Below are 27,930 nucleotides of genomic sequence, written 5' to 3'. Positions count from 1 at the left end.
ATTAACATTTCCTTTTTGTGCACTGATGCAACCAACAAACCTGGGATCACAAAAAAATAAAGAATATATACTTTTAACAGTGATAAACTTATTTATCCTGCCCCAAATAATTCTATTGATTTGAAAGTGCGTTCTCCAAAAAACAAGTGAAGCATTTATGCAGGATTCTATAACCACACACCGTTTTAATTGTGCTTCAGTTGTATCACAACAGTTTCACTGCGTAACATTTCAAGACATTTCTTCTCTTAAGGGAAGAACAAAGTAGAGGCATGCGAGAAAAAAAATAAAAGAATAGAAGAGAGAAGCAATGCCTAGAGCAGAGAAGAATTATATACATCAGACTACAGACATTCCAAAAGCAGGAATGGAGCTTTGGCATCCTTTGATTTAATTGATCATACACACCTTAATCTATTGTTTTCATAATACATGTAGCAATGTTGTTATCCTAGTATTCTGTGCTGGCTAGTCATACAAATACTAATGAATGTGAACATTTATAATGCGTGGATTTTCTCCCATTAGTCAACTCTTCCAGATTTTACACAGCTTCCCCTGCCTTACCTGAATAGTATCTTCTGCACTTCTGAAGCTGAACTCAACCCAACTATGTTTGCTGTTATCCCCATCTTTTGTTTTTCTCCCTACCTTACATCCTGCTTGGTGTCATTTTTGCTCTGTATGAAGAGCCCTGTGCTGATGAGGTAGTATCTTAGCTGAAAGAAACTAGATCATCACACCAGTTCTGTGCCTCTTTGTGGTCCCCTATGGAAACAATGAAACTGGACTACTGTATGTATGCACTCCTTTACATGGTTTGCACTCGACAAGTCCAGTAAGCCGCAGCTATCTGCCGATCTTTTCTGTGGGAAGAAGGGAATACTAACTCTGCATAAAGCAACGTGACAAAACCTCTTCAAAAAGTTCCTTAGAGCATTAGGGAGAAAAATCTTTCATTTAAGTGTTGCCAGAGGACAAACGACATTTCTCCTAACTTGCTTTCATAACAGTATTACAAAAAACTCCCTTTTCTGCATGAAATGGGCTGATCCTAAGCATGCTATGCCTTTGCACAACAAGCTGTCAAGTCTTGGGAACTGGCTGCTGCCATGTTATCACTGTCTAGCAGATGCAAGGCATCTAACTGAACCTGGTAAAGTTAAGCAATTTCAACTTCATAAGATAAGTAAAATATCACAGGCCTTACTCATATTTTGTTTTCAATGTGTGAGCACAATTCACATATGTTTATTTTCCCAGTGTATAGTTTACCAAAAGCAAGCAATGCTTGGTATATAGGAACCTTCATTAAAATTCTATGCTAGACATGCCGGAAAGTGGGAAGAAATTATATTTCTTTATCACAAGAAACTGGCCTACACCAGCGGCGTACTGTCTGGGTTGACCTCCTCACTCATCAGAACGCTCCCAGTAGTCTCCTCCTCTACATTCAGACCATGGCAGGGCTGGTGACAAGCAAGTAAGCAAATGAAATCCTTTCAAAATTTGATTCCTCCCTGCATCCCACAGGGATTAAATATTAAAGTCATACTTCCTTGGAATTCAACTTTGAAAGAAGAAAGCTGTGAACAAAAAAGAAATCAAGATACAAATCCTTGCTCAGTGATGGTATTAGTGTAGGTACAACTGGTTTGAACCACAAAACACTACTACTGTCTAAAAAGAAAATTGCTACATATCCTGTTACTATATAGAATTGCATTTCTCATGGTGATTATGTGGGAAACAACTCCTTTGACATTGATGGAAAAAAAATTTGATATAAAGAACATGATTTTCTGTTAGACAGTACCAGCTGTGCTCATTTTGTTCTTGAACAAAGTTATGACACCTATTTGAAACAGGGGCCCTATTTTGCCCCACAGGGGCAAATAGCTCATGAAACAACACTGGCCTTCAGCCACATGCATGCCAGTAGAAGTTTACGTCATGAAGTTCATCTTTAAATACGGTTGCTGTGGTACCGCTGGAAGAGCGGATGAGGTGGGGAAGGAGGGAAGCTTTGCAGAGGGCACATCTACCCTTAAAAAGTCTAGAAACCTGTCTCACTTTATTGATATGCCCCATTAGAAAAGTCTGAAAGGACAGGTAAGATAGGCTACAAAGCAGTAAGAGAAGCTCTATGGCCTGTAGCTACTTCCCATTCTATCAGAAGAAAGAAGAGCAATCCATCTCTTTCCTTCTTCTCAGACCATTCCCACAGGCAAAAGGTGAATGAAAGCAAGAGCAGCAAAAATAACATGGCAGCACTGCAACTACTGCTGTAGCTCCCTTCGGTAGGATATTAGGAAGAACTTCTTTACTGAAAGGGTTGTTAGACATTGGAATGGGCTGCCCAGGGAAGTGGTTCAGTCACCATCCCTGGAGGTCTTTAAAAGGCATTTAGATGTTGAGCTTAGTGATATGGTTTAGTGGAGGACTTGTTAGTGTTAGGTCAGAGGTTGGACTCAGTGATCTTGGAGGTCTCTTCCAACCTAGATGATTCTGTACTTATATATACACACAGGAATTTCCCTAAATAACTCTTACATTTTAATCATAGCATATTTACAGATGCATAGCTCAGACTCCAGTTTTGCAACTGCTTCAAGTCAACCTCAGCAGAAACTTGGTTGATCCCCCAAAAGGGATGATTCTCCTACCAGTTCTAGACACACAATTCGGTCCTCCAACCTCATCCTAGCACCACGTATCAGTGAAAACTAATACTTGTTATTTGGTCAGTTTCTGAACCAGTTCATCATGTGGCTGCCTAAATGCTCATTGCAACAGAAATGGCAGGAAGAAAGCCCCTCTGAAGCCAGCACCTGCATTTAAGGTCAGTTTAAAGCAAACAAAAACTCCACGTAAAGCTCAGAGACACCTAAAGGTCTCCCAACAGCTCTTTGGGAAGCCTGCAGCAAGATACAGGCTTCTCAAATTCTAGTTTTCTGCTTCAACCATATCACGTCACAGAATTAGGTCACCACATATTAGCATACCTAATTATACAGAGCATCACCATTTAGTATTGAAGAATTTAGAATTAAATTGGCATTGTGTTGGACAGCACACACTAAAATCCTATCTTGAGGAACCAAATTTTAAGAAACTGACCAGACACAATGGAAGATCCAGTTAGAAAAGGGAAGCCAGGGTTTTGTGTTTTTTTTTTTTTGTTCCTTTAACTACACGCATTAGTATAACCCTATCATTGACAGAACTGCATGTGTTAGGGTCTCACATGCTTTTTTCCAAGACTTATGGTTTAACTATTTTAAAATAATCCTAGTGCTTCTAGTCACTTTAAAGCACATTGTTTGCCTACAGTTAAATAACTTATCATAACACAGAATCCACAACAGAAATTCTGAAGAATTATGACCTCCCTGAGGAATCCCACTCAGTGAGTCCTACCACAACTCACTGCCTTCTTCCACAAGATTTTGAACAGGTAGTAAAGTAATAAACAGTAATATACAATCAACAATCCATATTTAAATCTCTTTAAATATTAACTTGCTCTATCTAGAAACAGCAGTCAAGATCTCAAGTTACAAATTAACAAGTACCTCATAGAGAGTTTTTTTTTAAAAGGGAATGACTTTTGGAAGTTACCTCAAACTCTTTTCTAAAGATAAGCAGAAGCACTAAAATAAGAAAATAGTATAATATACTTTTATAATGCTGCTTTAAATTGAAAGCAGTAATGCTAATGTGACCTCTCAAATAAAATAGAAACTGATGAGAAAACTTCATCTGTTGGAGAAGAAGGGGAAAAAAAGTAAGCATTCCTCCTATTTGAACTGGTTATATAGAAAAATCACTTGACAATGCCAAAAGGTGTTTGTTTGTTTGTTTTTTCCTCCCCTCCATCCTCAACTTCTGGCATAAAAAACATAGAGGAAACCATTTACTCAATGATTGAAAACCGGTCGAAATCAGACAGTGATGCTCAACGGGACACCTTCCTTGGTTCTTGCAGCTTTACACAGCAATAATTCTCACTTCAGTCTCCACTTTTAATGCAATATGCTGAGAATAAATAACTGGGAAATGGTAGATTGTTATAAGATACATCAGGCATAAAAGGTTATTACAAACAGATTAGTCCAGGATGGAAATGACACAGGCTAAGCAGGAGGCATGGATAATCTGGGTAAGTGCCATGGAAAAATAAATATCATGATTGGACTTAAAGCAAATGGAAGCAGTTCAAATTGGCTTCCTCCAAGTCACTGTAGAACATGTGATGCCCACATGGTCCATTTCCAACAAACCTCACCAGAAAGAAACAAAGGCCAATACTGTGAAGTGTTGAAAAACGCATCTACCACCAGCTTCTTCCATACTGCAGCAACATGAATTGTTGCAGCTGCCTGATAAGCATGAAAGAATTTTATTTTTTTTTTTGAGCTACCAGCATTTATCTGAAACGCTCCATCCTGTCAGTAAGTGTTGACCTTGCAAAGAAGAGCAAGTTTTATGAAATACAGGCTGCAGTTTCACAGTCAGCCTACAAGGCTAAGCACATAGCTGTGGCCAGAAGTAGTAACTCCACTCAACCACTTCCCCCATCCACCTGCGTGCTCCTGCAGCTCCTCTTGCTCAGCTCCAGCAGGTTCCTCTCAGGTTAGCTTCCCAGAAGGTTGATTCTTCTGCCCAGCTCCTTGTGAGGCCACAAAAACGCCAGTGTTTGCTTACCAGAAAGGTCAGCAGTAGCTCCTGGCTAGGATTCCTAATCCAGCCCATGCTTTAATGGGCTTAAGTTGATCATGAAAATCACAGCCTCATGGCAGTAAGTGACCATTGCATTAATGTACTGAAAATACATAAGGTAAGGGTGGTCCCTAGAGAAAGGGCCTCAAAAGCTGCCATTCTTGAGGTGCAAGGTGAGCTTTATGGCAAAGTTAGTCTACTTAACAAAGACAAGTGTCAGCAGTAGGTAGATTGTGATCAAATAAAAACCCTGCAGCTTAAACAATCTTCCAAAGACAACTCATTTACACACCAAATTTCATATTACAGCTTGATTAGCAAACACAGTAGATACATCAAAAGCACTCTACCACCTTCCACCAAAAAGCATAATCAGACCTGCTATGGAAAAATAGGGCCAACCTTTGTCTTTTCACCAAAAAAAAAAAAAAGAAGAGAGGCCTTTAGAAACAAACAGACATTAAAGACAGATATTGCAGGAAGAGAAGAGACTACACAAAGCGGTTAATTGTTCTGATCAAGTATTTCTCCTACCACTGTCTGAATTGAATTCAAACAGTCAGCACACATGCTGCAGTCCATAGGAAACACGGGAGCACAGCTGTTAAAGCCTCTCAGTGCAGGTTCAGAACAGGAGCTTTAGTCTTGCTCTAGACCCACGCAGAAGCCCCCTTTAATTAGCTCCACTCTAATAAATTCAGAACTGCTCATCCCAGCAGGGGAATCAAAGGCAGATGCATACACCGTTACCCACATTAACCCTGGTCATTGCACTGACTACTGCAATCAGACTTTTAGCCCTGTTAAATTATCTAGGTTATAGTGTGTTTTTTTTTGTTTGTTTGTTTTGACTCAACAGCAGATTCGCTGCTATTTCTAGCGACTGTATCACCATAGTTTAGGGCAGCCTTGACAATGTCTGAATTTTTTCCCTATCTGAAAACACTTCTTTGAGGAAAATTCAGAGAAAACACAGAAGTTTCCCTTACTAACAAAGCATACCATTATTACAGCACCACCAAAAGCACAAAAAAGGACTCTGACATGAAATATGCGAGGCATTCTGTAATTCTTACATGAACAAAGCATTAGACTACCAGGCTTGCAAATGGTCTTGACCTTTGAGCCTCAAACCAAGTACAACAACAACAGGTTATTTTGAACTCTGATTTGCCCCAGAAACAAGTGAAAATATCACTGATGACACTTACGCAGTCAAGTATACTAAGCCAAGAATACTTGAACAGAGAGGAACTGATTTTTTCCCCCCACACCAAATTCCATTTTGCACCCCCTGCTTCTCATTCTTTCCCAGCTGAAACCAGCACAACTCTTCAGAGTAGACATAGTGTGGTTAAGCAGAGGAAGCTATGCTTGTTTGCATGGAATCTGCTATTTCCTCTCTGCCAAAACACTTGTTTAAAGAAGTCATGTAATATTTCTATTAAGCTGTAAATGCAGTTGACAAGGAAATGGCCTACTGGCAGTGCATTACCTTTGTGGCAGTGCCAACCAGCCTACAGCAAAATAGCGCACATGGTAATTTCAACATGCATTCCCAAGTAACAAAATTGTGCCTTACATAAATACCACAGAACTCCAACAACATCTAGAAAATGCAACGAAAATTTGCCCAAGCTTTCATGCTTGCCTATATCAATTCTGTGTCATAACTAAAACAAAGTAGGAAAGCATCTACATATGTCCAAACGTCCTGTGAAGCTGTATCATATGACACTGGGAAAACTATTGCAACTTAAATCTGTGTATTTCTTGTTAACCACTGTAACAACTCACTAATAAAAATTAAGAAAAACTCTAGGTATCAAATACATAAAAGACTACTAACTGCATACAAGCCCTTAAAAACCATAACGTAATTTATTAACAAGAAAACATGTTCTATGTAATCCAGAATTGTTGTGTTAAATTACTTTGGCCTTTGATAGCATTCGTTTGATTACAAGAATTAAACAGATTCACAAGCCTTCAAACTCAAACAGTGACCTTTGATTTATAAGCAGCTATTGTCATGCTTATAAAATCCTCACTGATAATGCAGTCCTCACCTTTCAACAGCTAGTGCAACTACACACAATTATGTCAAATGAACTCAGCTGTAATAAGGACAACTTCATTGAAAGTATAAGCAAAAAGGCCACCATGATAAAATGCAACTGATTCATAATGAATAATTCTTCAAATATTTTTCCCCAACATGTCAGTTCATCAAAATTACATTCCCATTGAAATTGAAACAAGCTACAGAGATACTTATCTTGTTCTCAGCTTTCATCTGAGTATTTTCAGTTTGGACACTAATTTTAAAATAGTTAGCTACCCAGAAAAAAAAAAGCGGTGCAAGAAAAATAGTAAGTTTTGCAGTTGGAAACAAAACACTCACTAGTTTTAGCTGAGCTGCACACTGAAAAAAATTCAGGAAACATCTCAGGTCCAAAAAGCACAAACAAACAAAAACCAAGAAGCCAACAGCACTAAATATACTTGAACTTAGAAATGTGTTACCTTACAGTAATCACATATGAACAGCACCTTCTCTCTGAAGACTGCTGGCATACTTATATTGTGATCCTGATATATGACACACGAGCAAAAGAAAACTGAATAAGATAATCTAATGTGTATATGATTTTTACAGCAAAGCACAAAGATGAAAAATAATCTGCTTTTAACATAAAGTGCCTTTTTAGTACCAAATGGGTTTTACGTGTAAACAAACCAAGAAATGATTATCTGTTGATGCTCAGTGTAGTTATTCTAGTGTTTGTTTCAAAAAAGAAAACAAAAGCATGACTAGCACTGGCAGCAGTTATCCCTAGACAAGCATTTTTCCCCATGAACTTCTCAGAGTAATTCCTTTATAAATGCTACTTCTCATAGAGTGACTAATTCTATTTACATTTTTATTTTGCAAGAAGTACATTGGTTCAGCAACAGACTGTAAGAGCTGGTAAAGAAAATAAAAGCTACCAAAGGTTACTAATATCAGCAGTGCTCACACAGAGGAATCCTAAATACTCTTCTAGACGACCTTTAAGTCAAAACTCCCTTACAAAGGAGGATGGCCTCTTGGTTATGGAACTCTACAAAGAGCAGATATAGTCTGAAACAGACTCTGTATGTTGCCTTAAGTCAATTAAGCACTTACTGTTTTAGTTCTCTCTCTAGTGGAGATAACACTCTGACACCTTACGAACACATGTTAAAAAACAAACTGCAGCAAATAGGAAGCATCACAGCAAGTAGAAATCCCTAGTCCTAAATTTTGTCCATGAATGCACCGTTTTATGATTCCAGTATTAGCACTTCAAAAAAAAATACAGCTAGAAGTAATTGCTAGGGCATACACTTACCCTCATTGGATGAATATCAGCATATGGAGGCTTTCCTTCAGCCATTTCTATTGAAGTGATACCAAGGGACCAGATGTCTGCCACACAGTTATAGCCAATCTCCTGGATTACTTCTGGAGCCATCCAAAACGGAGTTCCTATAACAGTATTACGTTTTGCCATTGTATCCTGTAATTATATTATTTATGCAATTAAAACAGTGATGTTTATTTTCACAAATTCCTTTGATATTAATTCTATATTTAAAAGTTAAATTAGCCACCCAAAGGTCAAATGGTAATGACATCAATTAAGACCAAACAGATTCATGCCACCAGCCTTTAGAAGCCAAAGAGGTGACAAAACTTTAAAGCATGATCAGCAATCATTTGAAGCGCAATGGGTTATAATAGTAAAAAAAGAAAAAAGAAAAAAGAAAATAAATAGCCTTGTAATACACAAAATACTCATCATGATAAAGACTGTTAGCACCACTAGTTTCTCTTCAGACACAAAATTCAAGGCAGAGAAAAAGACAAAAGTATAAAATATGGTTAGGAGCACTAAAGCATTTTTAAAATCATCTTTCCACGTGTACTTACTGTTAACTGGCCAGCTACACCAAAATCAGCTAATTTTGCATGCCCTTCAGTGTTGAGAAGGATGTTTCCAGCCTTGATATCTCTATGTATTTTTCTCATAAAGTGCAAATATTCAAGTCCTTTAAGAGTAGATTTCAGAATAGTTGCAATTTCATCTTCTGTTAGCTGCAAGAAAACAAAACCATTTTCATTTTCAGGTATACACATAGACTGTTTCGATACATTTAGGCTATTTAAAATACGATCATTTCATAACGTTTATCACACGATGTACGTGAGGTATTTTATGGAAAGGAATATGTCCAATAGCATTTACAATTCAAAACTCTTTATCTAGTAACTTGATCCATATAGCCATACTCTTACATGGCTAGAATCCGATTTGAGCAAGCAAGCTGCAAAATTAGCAAAGGGGCTGACTGATGCAGATCAGATGGCAGAATATGCAATATTCTCTTGCCTGTTAAAAATTATTACTCTTTAGATGTTGCCATCCTTTGTAAAAGTATCTGCTTTTGTTCATCAGCAATTCCAAACTCTGCATCACTTATTAGTTTCTTATTGCTAGCAGTCTACAAATTAGAGAGGATGAACCAAGAGCTTCTCCACCAAGAACAAACAAAAAAAAGAAAAAAGCAAGGGATAGAGGTATACAGAAAATAGCCAAATAAATAAATAAATTATATATTCTTCACAAAGTATAAAACAGTCATCGCAGAGAGCTTATTACTTACTACCTGTAGTTAGATAACGCAGCATGCACAAATACAGGTAGTAATTGTTAGGAGGATTGTCTGACTAACTAGTTTGCAGGATTCTACTGAAGCCTATGTTTTTAGGAGATGTTTTTATGTTCTTTTTAAGACTGGTCCTTTCATTTTATATGGAATAAAAGTAAATGCTCATTTTTGAAGATAAACATTTCTCACTCTGCCTGTGCTCCAAACTGACACAAAGCTACAGAACTACACCCACACAGATGTGCCCCTATAACCTTCCCGAAGTCCCACTCAGCCCAAAAAAGGCAACTAAGATGTCAGGGTACTTTTATGCTAGAAGGTGCCAGTAACTATTATCACCTGTTCCTTTGATCCATAGACAATTACAGAAATGACTGAGAATGGATGCCAACCAGATGCTATGCGCTTTTTCTTCCACTACTTTTCTTTCTTGGTGTCGACTGATGCAAAGAATGAATGCTCCCTGAACTTTTGGGTTCTTTTTAGAGTACCTGCATTATTCAAGAACTGTTAGGTGACATCCTCACAGGAAAATATAATGGGTCTTCCATTTCAGCCACGAACACTGTATCCTTTAAAATATCTTCCAAGAACATTAATTATTTTGCTGTCTATGCAAAGGTTTCCTGTTAGTTCTTAGTGTGTAGATAATCCCCAAAAGCTACGCTGTGATATACTGTATTACTATTGCACTGGAAAATTGTATACCTGAACTAACAGGAATCTTCATATAGCTAGAGCTGGCCCTGAATATATTTTATTCAATGATCCACATTTCAGTAAGCACAAGTACCGCTATAAAATGATAGTATAACATGTCAGCCCATGACTTTAGAAGTATTCACAGACATAACTTCTGATCTCCAAAAAAAATGATTCCCTTACATAACATTTACCAGTTTATAACACTATAATCTACAGCCATGCTGAATTTTTAACGGGTTTCTTTGCATTCTTAAGTAACAGCATGTCCTTCAACTACTTCTGAGGATTCAGGTATGAGAATTAAAGTTCTTTGGGGTTTAGTGCTGCTGAAGTCAGCAGTACAGCTAGCACAGTTAAATTGGCACTCTTTCACATTGTCACATTTGTTGTTTATTTGTCAGTCAGGATGAATGGAAATGTATTCTCAAGTTAGTCACAGCAGCAAGAAAGGACACAGTAAGACTGAATACAAGTTGAAAAATGAAAATGAAAAATTGAAGAGTAAAACAAACAAACAAAAAATTGTCAGCAGGAATGTTTATTGAACTCCATGACAGCATCACAAAGCAGAAAATGTTCCTAGTGTTTGCTTGATTTCATTTTTTTCAAGCAGACTAGACAAACTTCAGTGTTAAAACTTAAAAAAAAAATCCTTGATTAAACATCTACTATAAATAAAGAAGCAGTGTGAACTTCACAATTGTTTATCTTCATTGCTTTAGATCAGCACAACTGGAACACACAACCTCCTGCGAAAGTGCTACCAGAGAAACAGTAAGAGTGAATCCTTCGCACGTATCAGACCCCTGAAGTACACTTCTCAGATTTTGATCAACATTTTAGAATAAAAGAAAACACACCCACATACACATGATTCATCCCATGTGATGCAACTTTAACGAAATACTAAGAAACTGTTCAGTCAACTGAAATGCTGTTCAATTACAGCTTGTCAGTGCTTTAATACAAGAACTAATCAAATGAACTTGGGACATGCTTGGAAATGCAAGAAGCTACCAAACCAAAGATGAATATTCTAATTTGGCTGCAAGACCAGGTTGTAATTTCCTTCTATTTTCACAATCCTATCCAGAAATTAAGTTAAGCAATAGCAATTCCTTCCACTTTCAGTTTTGAAAGTGCTGGTACACATCTGCAGCTCCCTTCCAAAAACAAAACCAAGAACCAAAACCGCTTACAATCCCTCCGCAAGCCAGCAGGATGACTCAACAGAAATGAAAAAATGATTAGTCAGCAAGATGATCCGCACCTGAGTTACTCATAACTAGCTTTAATTATTTAACAAATAGAACCACTTCCCTATTCCTGCTTCACTCCAGTCTCATAAAACCTGGGCGTGGAGCCCAAGGGCACAGTTACACATGCACTCACTTAAGCTGCAGTGCCAAGCTCCAGTCCCTCCTTTCGCTGAAGCCTACAGCAGTAATTCCTACTGTCAGCCCTTCCTCTAAATGACTGTAACTGACCCTAGTTAAAAATAAACCTGCCTGCCAAATTATTTTTCCAACAAATCAGTTCCACAATTCAATTAACGGCACAGTCAGTTAACAGGGATGTAGCAGAGGTAGGAGCTGCTCCTTCCAAATAAGTACATGCTACTACACCCAGAGGCTTTCAGAGACTTGTATGAGCCTTTCCCTATGCAAGCAGAGGATGAACTCTATGGTGGGACTAACTCCATGCTCCACAGTCATCGGTGACCGCCTCCAGAGCGCATTACGCATTCCTTGCCTGCCATTTCTCTCCGAGATCTTGCACAGTGATTCTATTCAGTGGCATGCTGCTCAAAGCCTTTATTTGTGCTGCTTCTTCATGCTGGCTGCTGCGCTGCTTCAAACGTATGCCATGAGAACTGAAAACCCTGTTGTGCACAGCTCAAGCACGGCAGCTTTCCTGGTATTGCTCTGTCCCTGAGGGAGGAAAACTGCCTACCTGCTCTGCAATCAAGCAAGATGGGACTCCAAAGTCAAGTGTACAGTAAAGTGAACTATGGTCAGAAGGAAGGATATCTGGAGAAAGAGACAGGCCAGAGTGCACGAGCCAGTAGTTTTCTGGTTAAGTACAATAAAACATTATCTGAAGACTCACACTACATGCGATCCAAGTTCTAGCTATTAACAAAATTCAGTTAAAGAGTTTATGATATGCTGAATGTAACACTTACTGCTGGAGCTTTGCCAAATCTACTCCAGTTCAGAAACAGCGTCCTTAGTCTCTGATGACTCCCATGCAATCATGAATATGCATATTAAAAGACACCATCAACAACAAAAAACAGAGCACCGACAAACGTACAGTGAGATTATGTAACTCACTGCCTGCTTTCCTCTAGAAAGAAGTATTATGAGAAACTGATTAGAAATCTCTGAAGGGAAGGTCTCTCTTCAATACTAAGTGTTCTTAAGGAAGTAAAGCCCTGCTTGCAGTTCTTGAAATACTAGTGGGTAAACCACATGGAGATCTCGGGGTCACCTCTAGATGGAGAAGTGCTTTTACAGCCGCATGGCAAAATCCAGCTCTCAAAAGGAGAGGTTATCACAACACTTGTATCAAAAGGTTGAGTATCAAGAGGTTGACAAAGAAGCTAAGGATCAAGAAACCAGCAAGCGACAAGAGAGTGTACTGCAGCCTGCTATACCACGTAAGTTGCATAGTGCCTGTATTATCCTCCTGAATGACTTTCGACTTGCAGTCCGCCCATAATACTCCTTGTCGCAGCAAACAACTTATCTACTAACACCCAGCGCTCTCTAGTTCCAGCAGTAGTTTGATGAAGAGATACAACTTGTGCCGTTAATAACTAGCACCCAGTACAATTAAAACTAACAAAGCTATTTAATATTTTAATACTAGGGATACGTTACAGTCAGGGTTACTATCCTGGTCCAGATGTATGGTTCTCATGCTGTACTATTGCTAGATTGAGCCATATGGGATTTATGTTTCCTGTTAAAACAGTTGATTTATTTGATTCTGAGGCTTTAAACATACAGCACCATTCTCCTTCAGAGCATAGCATGCTCTGTACATTGCACCTTAGTGCAATTTCACACTTGTCATCTTTCTGCTTCACTTCTGATTTCCAGTTGTGTCCAGATCCTCATTTATCTCCTTGGTATCTTTGGCTAGCTCTGGCTCTGTATGCTGTGTCCCTCTGATAGCTGGTGCTACCCTCTAAACGTGAGTCACCCATGAAGCAGCTTCAAATCCATCATCATCAAAACCACATGCAAGTTACACATTAAAAAGTACAAGAAAGAAAAAGGCAAATAACTCCATAGCCTACATAAAAGCATCAAATAACAAAGGCAATCGTTAAAGTGGAAATTTGGGACAAATCAAATCACGGAAGACTCAGGTGTTTCACATCTATTCAGAGGCCAGCTAATCTACATATTTCTATTTAACTGGCTATGGATGTCACACATGGGAGACTGAAGGGTGCCTTTATACAGCCTATCACACACTACCTAATCCATGCAGCTGTTGAGACAACTCATCTAACCAGGTTCTCTGCTCACAGTCAGTCACTCTTCTTCCTGAGGGCCCCTTAGAAAGCTCAATTGCTTTAACTGCCTATGTCCTTTCCCAGCTGCTCTTTTTACACTAAGTAATACATGCACATTAAGCCTGATGCTTCCAGGAAGTATCACATCACTGCATTTGAACAGACTGATTAGATCAAGCACACTGGGTTGGTCCCTTTTCACGGCAAATAAAGGGCCCATGGGATAATCATTCCTTCCCCAGAAGAAGCTATGAAGCTCGGACATCACCAATCTCCTCATATCACATACCACTCTTCTTCATTTATGTGAAAATATGGCTGGACTAACAAAGATGCTGAGATGGGGGACACGAGCAAATAAGCATGGGAGAATTGAGACACCTCTGCTGCCTGCAACAGTTCATAAATTACTCTTCAAGTAAGGCAAAAAGCTTCAGAGAAAAAAAATATTATGGTTGCAGCTCTAGACTGAAGCCAATATTAAATTCTGGTTCCTACTCTGACTGCTACGAACTTTAATGAGATTACAGTTTCCCAAAGCCAATAATTATCTGAGTTTCACTTTCAGAGCAATTGCCTTTGAGACTTCTTTTATAAGCAGTTCTGCACACTCTATGTGAGGACAGTACTCTTCAAACAAATTCACAGCCTATGTCTTGAGTGAGATACCACATTGTGACATTTAAATTACTTATGCTGACATGGTGTGGTCGAAGACTGAGTAATTGCTCAAACTACGGTATATAACCCCTTTTTTCTTCCTGTATTATAGCTAAGAGGACAGCTCAATATTATGGTATTGAAGGGAAAAAAGAACTCACTGCCAAAGGAGAATTACCAATTTTACAGATGTAAAACTTAGGCACAGGATCATATGATAAAGGAAGGGAAGCAACAAGTATTATGCATCCTACTGTACCTAAGTCATTCTGCACATAAAATCACATGGGAATTGTACAGTAATAGACATACTGCCTATCCACAGAAATAGCACTGCACAGGTGACAGCAAGCTTTTCAGATTCAAGTTTTTGACTATGTAATCCCAGTAGCATGACCTCTGTAACATGTCTTGAATGTAACATGCAACAGATCCCATTTTCTTAAATTAGCATTTTTGAACCTGGATAGCTCAAGATGCACTAGGAAAACTGCAGCACGTAGAATTCCAGTTCTACCTGTAGTTTGAAAAACAGCAGAACCCAGTAGCAACATAAAAAGTTATCTAATCAACATCTAATGGCTAGTATGGAAAGCTATTTCAGGAAATCTCATGCATCTCCCATGGTCACATGCCCAACATCAGCTGGCTGTAATTAGCAGACAGCAAGATCAAAAACTGATTAGAATAGGGAAGCTAGACTCGGTAGGCCTTATTGTCCACTACCAAGTTTCAGCTTGCTGAAGGACAGCTATGACGTACTCAACAAGTTTAGGAGGTACTGATGACAGACTTGGAACTATTGCAGAACAGCACAAAGCCTCTTCAGCACTGTACAAAGTACAGACAACATGGGAAAATGGATTTTAACTATGATTCAGTATCACAATGTCACACAATCACAGAATGGTTGAGGTAGGAAGAGACCTCTGGAAATCATCTGGTCCAACCCCCTGCTAAGGAGGACCACCTAGAGCACATTGCGCAGGGTGGCATCCAGGCAGGTTTTGAGTATTTCCAGAGAAGGAGACTCTACAACCTCTCTGGGCAACCTGTTCCAGTGCTCTGTCACCCTCACAGTAAAGAAATGTTTCCTCGTATTCAGCCAGAATTCCCTGTGTTTCACTTAGTGCCCATTGCCTTTTGTCCTTTCGCTAGGCACCACTGAAAATAGTCTGGCCCCATCTTCTTGACACCCTCCCCTCAGATATTTGTACACATTGATAAGATCTCCCCTCAGTCTTCTCTTCTCCAAGCTAAACAGGCCCAGCTCTCTCAGCCTGTCCTCATACGACAGGTGCTCCAGGCCCCTGATCTTCTTCATAGCCCTCCTCTAGACTCACTCCGGCAGCTCCATGTTCCTCTTGTACTGGGGGCCCTAAGCTGGACACAGTACTCCAGGTGAGGCCTCACCAGGACTGAGCAGAGGAGGATCACCTCCCTAATGTATTTTGTTGTGCATGTGTAATCAGGACAAACAGCTGTGATCAGCACCTATTTAGTGTGGTTCTTCCAAGTCATGTTCTGACCAAGCACTGCAGTTAGGGTCAAGAAGCCCAGTGGAAGCCCCAGACAGAGGCTGCTTAAAAGAGTATCACCACACATCTTTCCAGCAGGAACCACTTACTTGAGCTATCACTGCTTAAAAGATCTTTACAGTGATAAAAAAACATACTTGCAAACAGATCACTTTGCTCACACGCTACACACCTGTTCACAGCACCACCCTTTGCTGCTCACCCCCACCAACCATGACAATGCTATCAAGAGAAGCCTCAAGTCACCTGCTTGAAGTGAACAAGGGGCAGCGTGATGGTTTTCTTGATCCTGCCAGAGCAGGGGAAGGCCTGAGCAGAAGCAGGTACATCTGCAGATCACCACCCTTCAGCATGCCTGGTAACACCAGCAGAGCACTAGGGTTTTTATCACCACAGGATCCTCAGAGGAATTAGAATTGCTGGGGAAAAAGAGAATCTACCTCACAAAACAGGCCAACGTTGTCTTTGCTAAAAAGCTTGCTAACCCAGTGCACAGCTGCAGAGCCAAAGTGTTGCTGGAATTAGAGACATGATGGGATAACTCATACAACCAGCTTGGTGTGAAAGATGGGTACAGGCACCTCATGCAATATAAGCAGGACTGGGCAGGGGAGAGTTGAGCTCTACACAGACACACAGTTTAAATGCATGTAGCTCTGCTGCGGGACACTCGAGAGCTTGCAAGTCAAAAAAAAACAGAAGGGTAACCCAAAAGGTGAATGTCATCGTGCCATTTCCAACAAACCACACAAAGAGGCAAAGATGAAGCCATCCACAGCCCTGGAAGAAGCACCCCTAATTACAGGCTATTGTTCTGATGAGGGGGAATTTCAACCACCTCAATACCTGTTGGTCGGGCAACACAGCATAGTACAAAAAATTCCAGGAGCGCACAGTAATAATTGTCACAGGAGGTGCTGTACAGGCCCACAATGGGAGGTGTTCCACTGGCTCAGCTATTCATAAGCAAGGATAACTCACCAGGCATGTCAGCATCTGCAGCAACTTTGGCAGTGATGATGAGATGGTGAACGTTACGATACAGAGGCAAGTAGCAAAACCAGATTTCTAGATAGCAAACCTTGGCTTGCTAAAGAAATCAGTAGGTGGGATCCCAGCACATGTTGCCCTGAAGGGTACTGGAACCTTGGAGAGCTGGTTGAACGTCAAGGGCAACCTCCTCAAAGCACAAAAACAGTCCATCCTGACGGGCAAGACAGTGAGCAAGTATAGCAGGAGGTTATTTTGATTGAACAGTGAACTTCTGACTGAACTGAAGTACAAAAACCACAGTGGATAGGAGACAGCAGCAGTAACAGATTACAAAACACAAATAAAGAAGCATTGCCTGGGTAATAAGGAGCTGCATTACGAAGGTCAAGCTTAGGCTGGGTTTGAAAGTGGACAGCAATAGAGGATAACAAGAGCAGCTTTTATTGGTCTATATGCAGCAAAAGAGATCAAGACAAATTCTGGCCTTCTGCCAAATGAGGTGGTCAATCTGTTAGCAAAGATGCAGAAAAGTTCCTATCCATCTTTTTTGTCTCCATCTTTATTAGGGTTTCCTCTGGATCTCAGTCCTCTCTGCCTAGCAGCATGTTGGAATGAGTAAGAAATGAGTCAGGAAGCACTTCTGTGCTGTGCGGGTGACGGAGCCCTGGCACAGGCTGCCCAGAGGCTGTGGGGTCTCCTCCTTGGAGACCTTCAGAAGCCGCCTGGACGTGGTGCTGGGCACCCTGCTCTGGGTGTCCCTGCTTGGGCACGGGTGGCACCGGGTGGCTCCAGAGGGCCCTGCCAGCCTCAGCCATCCTGGCAACCTGTAATTACTGCAGTAAACTGGACAAACGCAAGCCCATGGGAACAGATGAGATGCATTCAGAGGTGCTGAGGTACTGGCTCGTGCTAACCTAAAGCTACTTTTTGTCATCTTTAAGAAGCTGGAACAACTAGGGGACATCCCTTAAAACACCATATTCACAAAGCACAAGAAGGATGATGCAAGTAATTACAGGCTGGTCAGTTTGTTCTCACTCCCGGCGATATTATGGAGCCAATCCTTGCAGAAGCTATTTTCTACACACAGAAGGGGTAAGAAGGTGATTAGAAACAACCAGCACAAGTTTACTTGAGAGATGTCATGCCAAATTAACCTGGTCACCTTCTCAAAAGGATGAAAAGAGAACTGTGGATATCATTTACTTTGACTTTAGGAAGGCTGTTGAAAATCTCTCCTATGTTTTTTTCAGCCAAACTGGGGACTCGGAGCAGATGAGGATGAACAATTGGTTCAACTGCTGGGCACAGTGGTGGTTCAAAGTGTAACTAACAAATAGCTGTAAGTGCTATTTCTTAGGGTTGGTTATAGGGTAAATACTTCAACATCCTCATCAACAACATCGACAGTAAGCTAGGACATACCCTCATAAAGCTTGTAGGTGAGGCAAAACAGGAGAAGTTATCACTACACTAAAAGGCAACACTAAAAGGCAGGGCTGCCACTCAGAGGGACCTCGACAAGCTGGAGGAAATAGATTGGCAGCAAACTCATGAAGTTCAACCAAGACCAAATTCCTACACCTGGGACACACGAACCCCATATCATGCAACAGTGTGGGCTGCTGATCAATGGGGCAGGTAGCATCACGGCAGGAAAGGTTTGGGGTGGAGAAGATCCCAAGACAAGCTGAACACGAGTCAGCAATACACCCAAGAAGCAGTGAAGGCTCACCATGTATCAGTCATCACTAGGAAAGCAGTCAGCAAGTTAAGGCACATAAATATTCCCCTTTATTCAGGGCTTATAAAGCCAGATCTGGAACATCATGCCTGGTTGCAGGCTACTGTAAAGAAACACTGAAAAACTGGAGGACGATTAGCAGTGGACCACTAAGCGCTCTGGGGCTAGAGCGCAAGTTGAAGAGGCATTTCAATGCCATTTCTAACTACCTAACGTGAGGATTTAAAAGAAAAACAAAACACCATACTACAACACAACCCACACACAGAAGAGGCAGACACTCCTCAGAATTGCAAAGAAAAAGCAGAATAGGCAGCAGTCACAAGTTGCCACAAAGAAACTTCCAGTTAGATCCAAGAAGAAATAAATCCAGAGAGACAGATAAACTGTTGAACCTCCACCTTCACAGATTTTTCAGAACTCAGATAGACAAGGTCCTGATCAATCTAATCAAACTTCACAGTTTACTTTCCTTGAAGCAAGAGATTGGATTGGATGACTTCCAAGAAGTCCCTTCCAAACTACTATTTGTTTCAAATCAGTGGCACACTGTTCTCCTCCTTTGTCACCGTCTTCAAAACATCCAGAGGACGCTACACAACCAGTCTTCATTCCAGAATTTCTCATTTTCTGAATACTTTTTTTTGCAGTCATATTTGCATATAGTATATGAATAGTTACTTTGGAAACAGATGAATAACAGTAGCTCTAACTTGTTCTTCTTTTGTACCAATTAACCGATATATAATATTCATCTCACTTCTGGCACACACATAACAAACACTTGTTTTCCAAGAGATGAACACTAATTTTCTGCTATGAACAAGTTTCCAGGTAGGTTGATACTGTTTTATTGCAATGTCACATGAAAGGTCTATCAGTTTGAGATTCAGACTACAACCCATTTCTGAAGGAACTTACAATGCTACTCTAAAGAACTAAGCAATAATAATTGCTAAAATCAGGATAATGCTATCCAGAAGTTATGTAACAGCCACTTGATCAGAGCCATAAATAGGATTTTGCTACACAAGCTCTTCATAGGCTGTGTGCCACACTGCAGAAGCTACTGTAGACTATCTTGGTTTATAAGGTTAAACACTGAATGGGGTAACCAAGACATCTAGGATCAACCCCTTTCTACCCATCTCTAGAGAGGCATGCTACAACCAACTCAATTTGGTCTCCAAAAGAGATGGGATTAGGATGACCCAATTAATTATGATCAATGAATGAGCAAGGGCAACCCCAGTTATCAGCAGAGAGGTAGGGTTGCTGGTGTGTCAATATCCTCCCCACCACCACCACCCCAGCATGTTCACAGCAGCCAGCAGGACAAAGTAGTGCTTCACACTGTAATTATCTCATCCCATTGCAAGCTGCCACTGAGAAGACAGTCCCATTCCGTCTTTTCCCTCCCTTTCCCCATTACTGGCTTTTAATGCCTCTCTCGCAACAGATTTAGCCACTTTGCTGCCACAGCGAGTCTCAAGTTGGCTCACAGGAGTGGAGGCACAGACCAGAAAGGAAGAAGTTCCCCCATCAGACCTTCAAGCTTGTTCAAGATCATCCCGTAACCACCCAATCGCTGTGTCTGAGATATGGAAATGGCACGAACACAGCAGCCAGGTCGGAGGATAACAGGGGCACTGCCCTTTTGGCAACAACCCACAGCCTGACATATCAGATAAATGCATCGCCCAAGTCAACCACAGAGAGAAGCAGACAAAACGAGATACACAGCTCTGACGCCTTGGGACTGGTAAATGCCACACCTCAGATGAGCTAGCAGGCATCATAAGCTTGCTCCAGCGCTGCTCATCTGCCTGACACACTAAAAAACAAGCCAAATTCTGGGGGTTGAATTAACTTCTGAAGTAGTGGCTTGGGCTTCTCAGATGAGGTGCTGCTCCTGTCAAGTTGAACACCTCTGGATACAAACAGGCCATCAGTCACCAGTCAGAGCTTAGCTTTGGAGTCTGCTTTCCTCATTTTTTATCCAATAAAGCAAAGCACAGTACTGTTCACTTTCTAGTAAAAGATCAGAACTGTTGAAGTAGAGAAAACACAGCTACAGAAAAGGAAGGCCTTACTTCAGGTTCTCACTTCATCTCTCTTCCTCAGTTTCTTTTCCCTTAGACAAGGAGAAATGGGAAAACTTTTTTGGCCCAGCCACGATCTTCATTTGCCAACTCAAGAAAATTAAACAACCAACAACTCTTGGTGTTGGGGCTACTCAGTACACATTCTGACAAAGTAAGAATCAATTCCCTCCTCACTTCCAAGTGAAGACACTTCTATTTACTTGAGAAAAAACAGAAGTACAGTAAAACCACCACTTCCCATTAAAAAAAAAAAAAACATAAATAGAGGTGAGCAATAGAAAGCTGAAATACTTCAACCAGCCTCATTCAACTAAGTCACAAGCTTTCCTTCGCAGAATAGTCAAGGTAATCAGATCAGTGTTTCACAAAAAGTTCTCCTGTTGTTTCTCAGTCATCATTAAAAAATTCATTTCATTTTTATAAATTATAGCAACAACTAAGGGAACGTGCACCAACTTCAGGTTACTAAGGTTAACTTTTTCATGTAGAGTTTCAATATCAACAGTTAATTTTAGTAGACTAGTAATTAAACTGTACAGAGCTTTATTAAACTATTCAGAGCTCTTTCAGACAGCCTAGAATTATATCCAGGGAATACAAATGGAATTGAAAAGAGAAGACTAATTTCAAAAGAGCACATTCTTAAAATAAGGTAATTTAAGCAAATTAGAGCAATTATTTCTGTTTCACTAACTAGACACCACAGGAAGCAACCTTTTTTCATTTTTAAGTTTAATCTGTAGAAAAATAGATACTTTTAAAAAAATATACCAATTGCAAAAGTCAAATTCTTGTTCTTGCTTTACAAGTTCTTTTTTTTATAAAGTGTCCAATGCAGACCACCACCACGCATGCTTGCCAGGGAAGACTTGGAACCACATCACATTGTCTGTTCTTGTGACCGAATAATATTTTCCACAAGCTTACCATACAAGAGAGTTGTAAAGACATATGCAAATTCAAGCTCATTTTGGGGTTTTAAATCCAGTGCATAGACACAATAACAATTGTCAGTCTGAACTGTCTCATGCAGACAGAACACTGAATAGCTTCCATATTTAACAATAAAACAAAGGAGACTGAATGGCAACCCTCACCAGTATCTACAAATTAAATACCCAGTAACATTCAACTTGCAGAATCTCAGCATCATATGATGCAGGGAGATGTTAAAATTATGAAACATTTTGGGGGCTAGAGCAGAAGAATTCAAACAAATCCAAAGCCCCTGACTAACTCTTCCAAAATTTGTGAGATATAGGCACACAAAGTGAAAAATAGAGGATTTTGCTTGGCTTTTTTATTATTATACACACCACAACAGCTCCTATTCAATGGGAGAATAACAGTTCTATGTAGCCTGGTAGTCTACCTTCATCAGCGGCCTATAGCAGGCAACTAGGGAAGAACGTAAGAACACATCAAGCAAACAGTCATAGCTCTCTGCTTCACCTTCTCATAAGCGATCTATAGAATATTGGATGTCCTGCTCCAGATATTGAATATTTGCGTTCAGCAGCAGTTATTTTTTCTTGGTCTGGTTCAATTCCTTCTGAAAACAAACTTAAAATCTATAGGATCTTCTGTAACTATACAGCAGACACATGGAGAAGAATTTCCACAAGGGTAGAAAACAGTTTTGCTTTCAATCTAATACAAGTGATAACTCTAAAAAAAAAAAAAAGCACAAAAGCACACCTTACTGACTTCATGCCACTCATGCTTTTCTAAACCTTCCACTTTGTCTCCCCCTCTGTTCCCTCTGTTCCACACAAGTATCGTAATATATTTAGTACATCCTTATTGAGAAGAATTCCTTACTTCTGATCATTCCTGTCAATATTCTTTTCTGTGATGTCCTTGACACTATTTTCCTCTTTGGCAACTCCTTTACTTATGTAATTACTTCTTAATATTAAGCTGAAGCGCTCTTGAACCTGTATAAAAGAGATTTTGCCACCACCAAGCCAAATGCATGTCTTCACATTTACTTAAACTTACTTTCTCAGTCACACGCTCAGTTTCACATAGCCTCTCAAGTCTTTCAGTGTGTTTCTATTAGTAAAAACAGTATCTCATCAGTATTTCTACCCTCTTTCCCAAAGAGGATAGACTCATGTTGATTTCCCACAATGACTGCTTCCCTGCTCCCTCCTTTCTATCTTTAAAAGGGTTATCCACCAGTGACAGAACTTTCTATCTACTCCACTACAGGTGTATTTATTGAAGAGCCTCTGGTGTGGAAGTCTGTCCAAAACCCTTTTGATACCAAGCACATCCACACCGGCCAGCATTATTCACATGCCCAATAACTCCTTTACAAGATTCTGCTAGCCATGCACAGCATGGCTTGCTTTTACAAAAGGTATGCTGACTCTTCCCTCATTACATGTATCCACCTACTTATTGATTTTATTTCTTAGAATAGAATTTATGCTATTTAATCACATCAATCTTCTGCAATCTTCCTGCAATTAATCTTTGTTATGATCTGGATGATGGGGTAGAGCACAGTCAGCAAGTTTGCAGAGGACACAAAGCTGGGAGGAATGGCTGATACACCCGAGGGCCGTGCTGCCACCCAGAGGGACCCAGGCAGGCTGGAGAAATGGGCTGACATGAACTTCATCACATTCAAAAGGGAGAAGTGCAAAGTCCTGCACCTGGGCAGGAACAATCCCAGGCATCAGCACAGGCTGGGGGCCTCCCAGCTGGGAAGCAGCTCTGCAGAAACAGACCCAGGGGTCCTGGTGGGCACCAAGTTGACCATGAGTCAGTGATGTGCCTTTGCTGCTAAGCCTTCTAACGATGTTCTTGGCTGCAAGGCATCACCAGCAGGTAAAGGGAGGTGATCCTTCCCCTCTGCTCAGTAGTGGTGAGGCTACACCTGGAACACTGTGTCCAGTTCTGGGCTCTCCAGTACAAGAGAGGCCTGGACATACTGGAAAGAGTCCAGCAGGTGGCCAGCAAGATGATCAAGGGACCAAAGCATCTCTCCTATAAAAACTGAAAGGCTGCTGGGACTGTCCAACCTAAAGAAGAGGCTCAGAGGAGATGTCATCAACATGTATAAATACCTGAAGGGAGGGTGCAGAGGGGACAGAGCCAGGCTGTGTTCAGTGGTGCCCCAGTGCCTGCGCAGGAGGCCCTGGGCACAAACTGGCCCCCAGGAGGCTCCCCCTGAGCACCAGGAGCACTTCTGTGCTGTGCGGGTGACCAAGCACTGGCACAGGCTGCCCAGAGAGACTATGGAATCTCCAGCCCTGGAGATATTCAAAAGCTGGGCCCTACTTGAGCAGGGGGGTTGGACAAAATCTCCAGAGGTCCCTGCCAAACTCAGCCATTCTGCGATTCTCCTAACCCTAGTATAGTATAAAACTGTAAGGACAAATTCCAAAGGATGCAAGAACTTGACCCATGCAATCTGATGTCACATTTGGCTTTTCTCCAGTCATCAGTTTAACATCACAGCACCCTGCGACCTTTTCCATAGGGGTTCCCCCTACAGTGGATATCATTCTACTTCTTAATAAGTCTAACCCCACCTTCCCTTACTTTTTTTTAAGCCTCTTTTTCCTCTCCTCACTCACATGCGGTACAAGTATTTCAGAGTACCATGACAAAGCGCAGAAAGCTAGCAAGTGGAGTACCATCTCATAGTACTTGTTAGTCAAATGTTTATCTTATATTACAGGCCACCACTGGAGACAGTGTCCTCAAAGGATCGAAAGATTGTTGGATATCTACAATAAAATCTTCACTTAAGCAGTTTCTGTGAAGAAAATAACAAAGCCTGTTTCCTACAGGTTTTCATCTTCCCCTACGTTACTGCTAGTATCACCACTCTGCAACTCCTCCCTACAAATCTCCCTTTTAGTTCCCTCTCACATTCCCTAATTGGCATCCCTTTCCCTTCTCAGCCCTTGAATAATACCAATTACTTTACACGCTCCTTAATTACTGAGTGGAAGCAAGACAACTTGGTGCCTGCTTTCGAGTCATGCATATACTAAACGGCCTGCTAATAGGCCATCGGGTGGAAGAAGCCACACAATTCTGCATTTCACAAAGTAGTAATTTTTAAGACACTTACAGGACCTTTCCATTTCAAGATGCATGTTCCACTTCTCATGATTACATCAGCAAAGAATGGATAAATACTTAACAACAATACAGAGCAACTGCACAACCAATGCAAAAGTAAGTCCCATCACATCATCCAAGGTCTCATCTTGTAACTCTGACAGCTTCTAGTCTTAATTCATGGTTTATTTTAAATACATGCTATATACACTTCTGGAAGAAAACTCACCGTTTTGTTACGAAGTCTAATTATGTCCGAAACAGAGCCAGCTCCACAGTATTCCATAACAATCCACAGATCAGTGTTCTTAAAATAGCTGCCATAGTACTTGACAACATAGGGACTGGATGGGGAGAAAAAGAATTAAATAAATAGATGAACTCTTGGGGGGGGGAAATCAGTATAAGTGGTGTTAAAAAAAAATAAAACAGTTTGACAGACACTAACACAAGCAAAGAGCAAATTTAACCAAATACATTTTAAAACTGTAGTCAGCATAACCAATGCTTTGCTGAAACGGTAAGGTTTGCCTGATTAAGAAAATGATAAAAGACACTGTACATATCACAAGCTTCCAGTGATCTTCATATAGAGACACAGTTTCCCCAAACATTAGTCTTCTCATACAAAGCTTCATTTTCTCCTATTCTAAGGAGTAACTTGTTTAACTCTTCTCATAAAGTTACTGGATGTTTTCCTTCTTTCACTACTGTCTTAAAAAAAAAAAAGAAAGTCATCTTGTGTTCTTCTCTTAGTACTGAGCAAAAAAAACAAACATGGAGACTCCCAAATGTTTGTGTTTTTTCAGGCATGAACTTACTAAGTGCAGATCTACACTACTAACAGAATCTAGTGTTGGTTTGAACAGGACTTATGGATCTGCAAAAGCATTTTCATATTGAAGCATCTCAAGTTTCTGACAGTACTATATCCTCACACAACACATTCATTTCATGCTCACCAGTTTGTCACGAGGCATGCTGCCTCTGAGGCACATGCAAAGGAAAGGCAAAAGCATGTGGTAAAGATGTAACAAGGATCTTCCTCCACAAAAGTGATTAGATGGTGTATTTACTGAAATAAAAAGTTGAAGGATTTTTCCCAGGAACTTAAGCAAAGGAGGTTACAGTTAGATTGCCACCAGTCTCCTACAAAGACAGCAAATAAGATACTGAGACCTCAGCGGCTTCTGTTCAGAACACCCACATCATCACGTAGAACTAAACGTTTTTTTCTATCATGGAATTATTTTTTTTGGATGGGCATGTCTGACAGCAACTTGTTGTTATCAGAAAAGCACTATTAGAAAAAGATTTGTTTGACTCCTGCAACTTAATGCTCTCTTTGTATACATTGGTCAAAACCAAAAGCAAACTACTTCATTAAAGAGCAACTGTTAATACTATAGGAACTTGCCTTTACAAGAGACAAGGTGGGCCCATTCCCTCCTGCTCGTTATTTCTAAAAACACAAGTACTACATGCTGATCTTGCCCCTGTGAAACTCCTGATGTGAGGAAAAGTACTATTATTTCTAAAGAAAACCCACTGATTTTTGTGACCATCTCTTGTCAGACTTTCACTATGCTGGTATTCCCAGCATTAATTGTGTATTCATACAAATCAAGGCAAGATATCAAGTGCTATGCAACCTCAAAACATCGCTCACATTTACTTAAGGCTTTGTCCTGTTTAGCTACATGGGACAGTCTTTTCCATATTAACTGCTTGTCTTAGAATATGCATTTTTTCCCCTAGAAGAGATACAGAACAATCAGTGTACCAGTTCTAGAAGCAGGCATGGGGGAGAAAGAAACAGCATTAGGATTTGGGCATTTTATTTGAGATGCTGCAACAACAGTGCTTTCCTGTAACATCTGTGGAATCATCCTACATGAAAAAGTGAGCCCTAAGACTTGGTTTTGTGTGCGACCCCTCCCTCCCACCAGGGCTATGCAGCACTCTCTCTGCACTGAGGAACAGGACACAGAAGCAACCGCATGGTGCAGAGCTGCAACCCAACCTTCCTTTTCAAACAGAGAATAGCTGCATCTCGTCCAGTGCACGAAGAGCTTGTGTTCTGTAATTCTAAACCCTTATTCCTAAATTCAAGAATTATACAATAGTACATGTCCTACTACTAATAAAATGCTCTACATTGCTCAAGGAGAAGCAGGGAACAAAGAGGAAAAGCAGAGAAGTAAGGGGCTGGACAGGGGACACGAGTGAGAGATGAGTAGACTCACCTAGGAACAAGAATGAAACTGGCACAAGAAACATAGTACAAAAAGAAAGCTGAAAATTTGAAAAGATCATCAAGTATCACCGCTTTTTTTTTTTGGTCAGCGTATGCTGTATTTCACAGACACTTGTTTTAAGACTGTATTTCAATACTGATCTCAAACTAATGACCACTGCTTCCAATCAGCTCACAAGGCACAAGCCTGTGCAGAGCCTAACAGCTGCTATCCTACCACTGACCCCCACAGGACAGCTACTTCAGAGAATTCACGAGGTGCTATTTTTCAACCTATTCAATACCTTCCTTTAAATAATAAGAAAAAAATGAAGCAGTTGGAAGATGGAATTAGGAGCACAGCAATGAGAACAATCCAAGTAAATATATCTGAGTTTCTCTTTTCAGTGTACAGGAAAATCTGAGGATCTACTCTGGGAATCTTGTCTAGTTCCATCATAAAGCAGACAAACAAGATCACTTTCTTCTTTAGTACATGCCTGTTACAGAGTTTCAACTGACCAAACAGATGAAGTCTCACAGGGACAAAAAGGATTAAGAGGCACCTCAAACAATACTCAAGGGTCCCAAACCCTCTTAATATCACCCGAAATAACCATTTTACACATGAAAGTGTGGAAAAAATGTTAATCTTTCCTTTTCCTCCCATTTCCCCTGCCCACAGATTTAACAAACTTCTTGCAGTTCAAAGCAGTCAAGACCAGAAGGGAATGGATTAAGGTTGTGCATGTATATAGGCTACAGATACCAAGTGCTTGGATCAGGGCTTGCAGGCAGAGGTGCTAAAGAAGTCTGAAGAACAGCTCATTCTCATGGGCTACTGCCAAACAAGGACAAATTTTTCATTTAAAGACAACTTCAACATCACCACAGCACAAAAGCATAAACACAACTGAGAA

The 27,930-nt window shown here is 40.5% G+C and overlaps 1 protein-coding gene across 1 annotated transcript in view; it reads right to left on the bottom strand.

Moving 5' to 3' along the window:
* The window catches only part of STK3 (serine/threonine kinase 3), a 139,552-nt gene that overhangs the window by 102,934 nt on the left and 8,688 nt on the right, over positions 1-27,930 (bottom strand). The window contains exons 4-6 of the mRNA XM_083821808.1: positions 25,004-25,118; positions 8,678-8,842; positions 8,097-8,264 (exon numbers count right to left, since the gene is read on the bottom strand). Coding sequence (XP_083677934.1) covers positions 8,097-8,264; positions 8,678-8,842; positions 25,004-25,118 — 448 coding nt within the window. The remainder of the gene's footprint in view (positions 1-8,096; positions 8,265-8,677; positions 8,843-25,003; positions 25,119-27,930) is intronic.

The sequence above is a fragment of the Anser anser genome, assembly GCF_964211835.1.
Source record: "Anser anser genome assembly, chromosome: 2".
In the NCBI taxonomy this organism is placed as follows: Eukaryota; Metazoa; Chordata; class Aves; order Anseriformes; family Anatidae; genus Anser; species Anser anser.
Note: the sequence above shows the minus strand (reverse complement) of the source record. Positions and strands in the feature narration are given on the sequence as shown.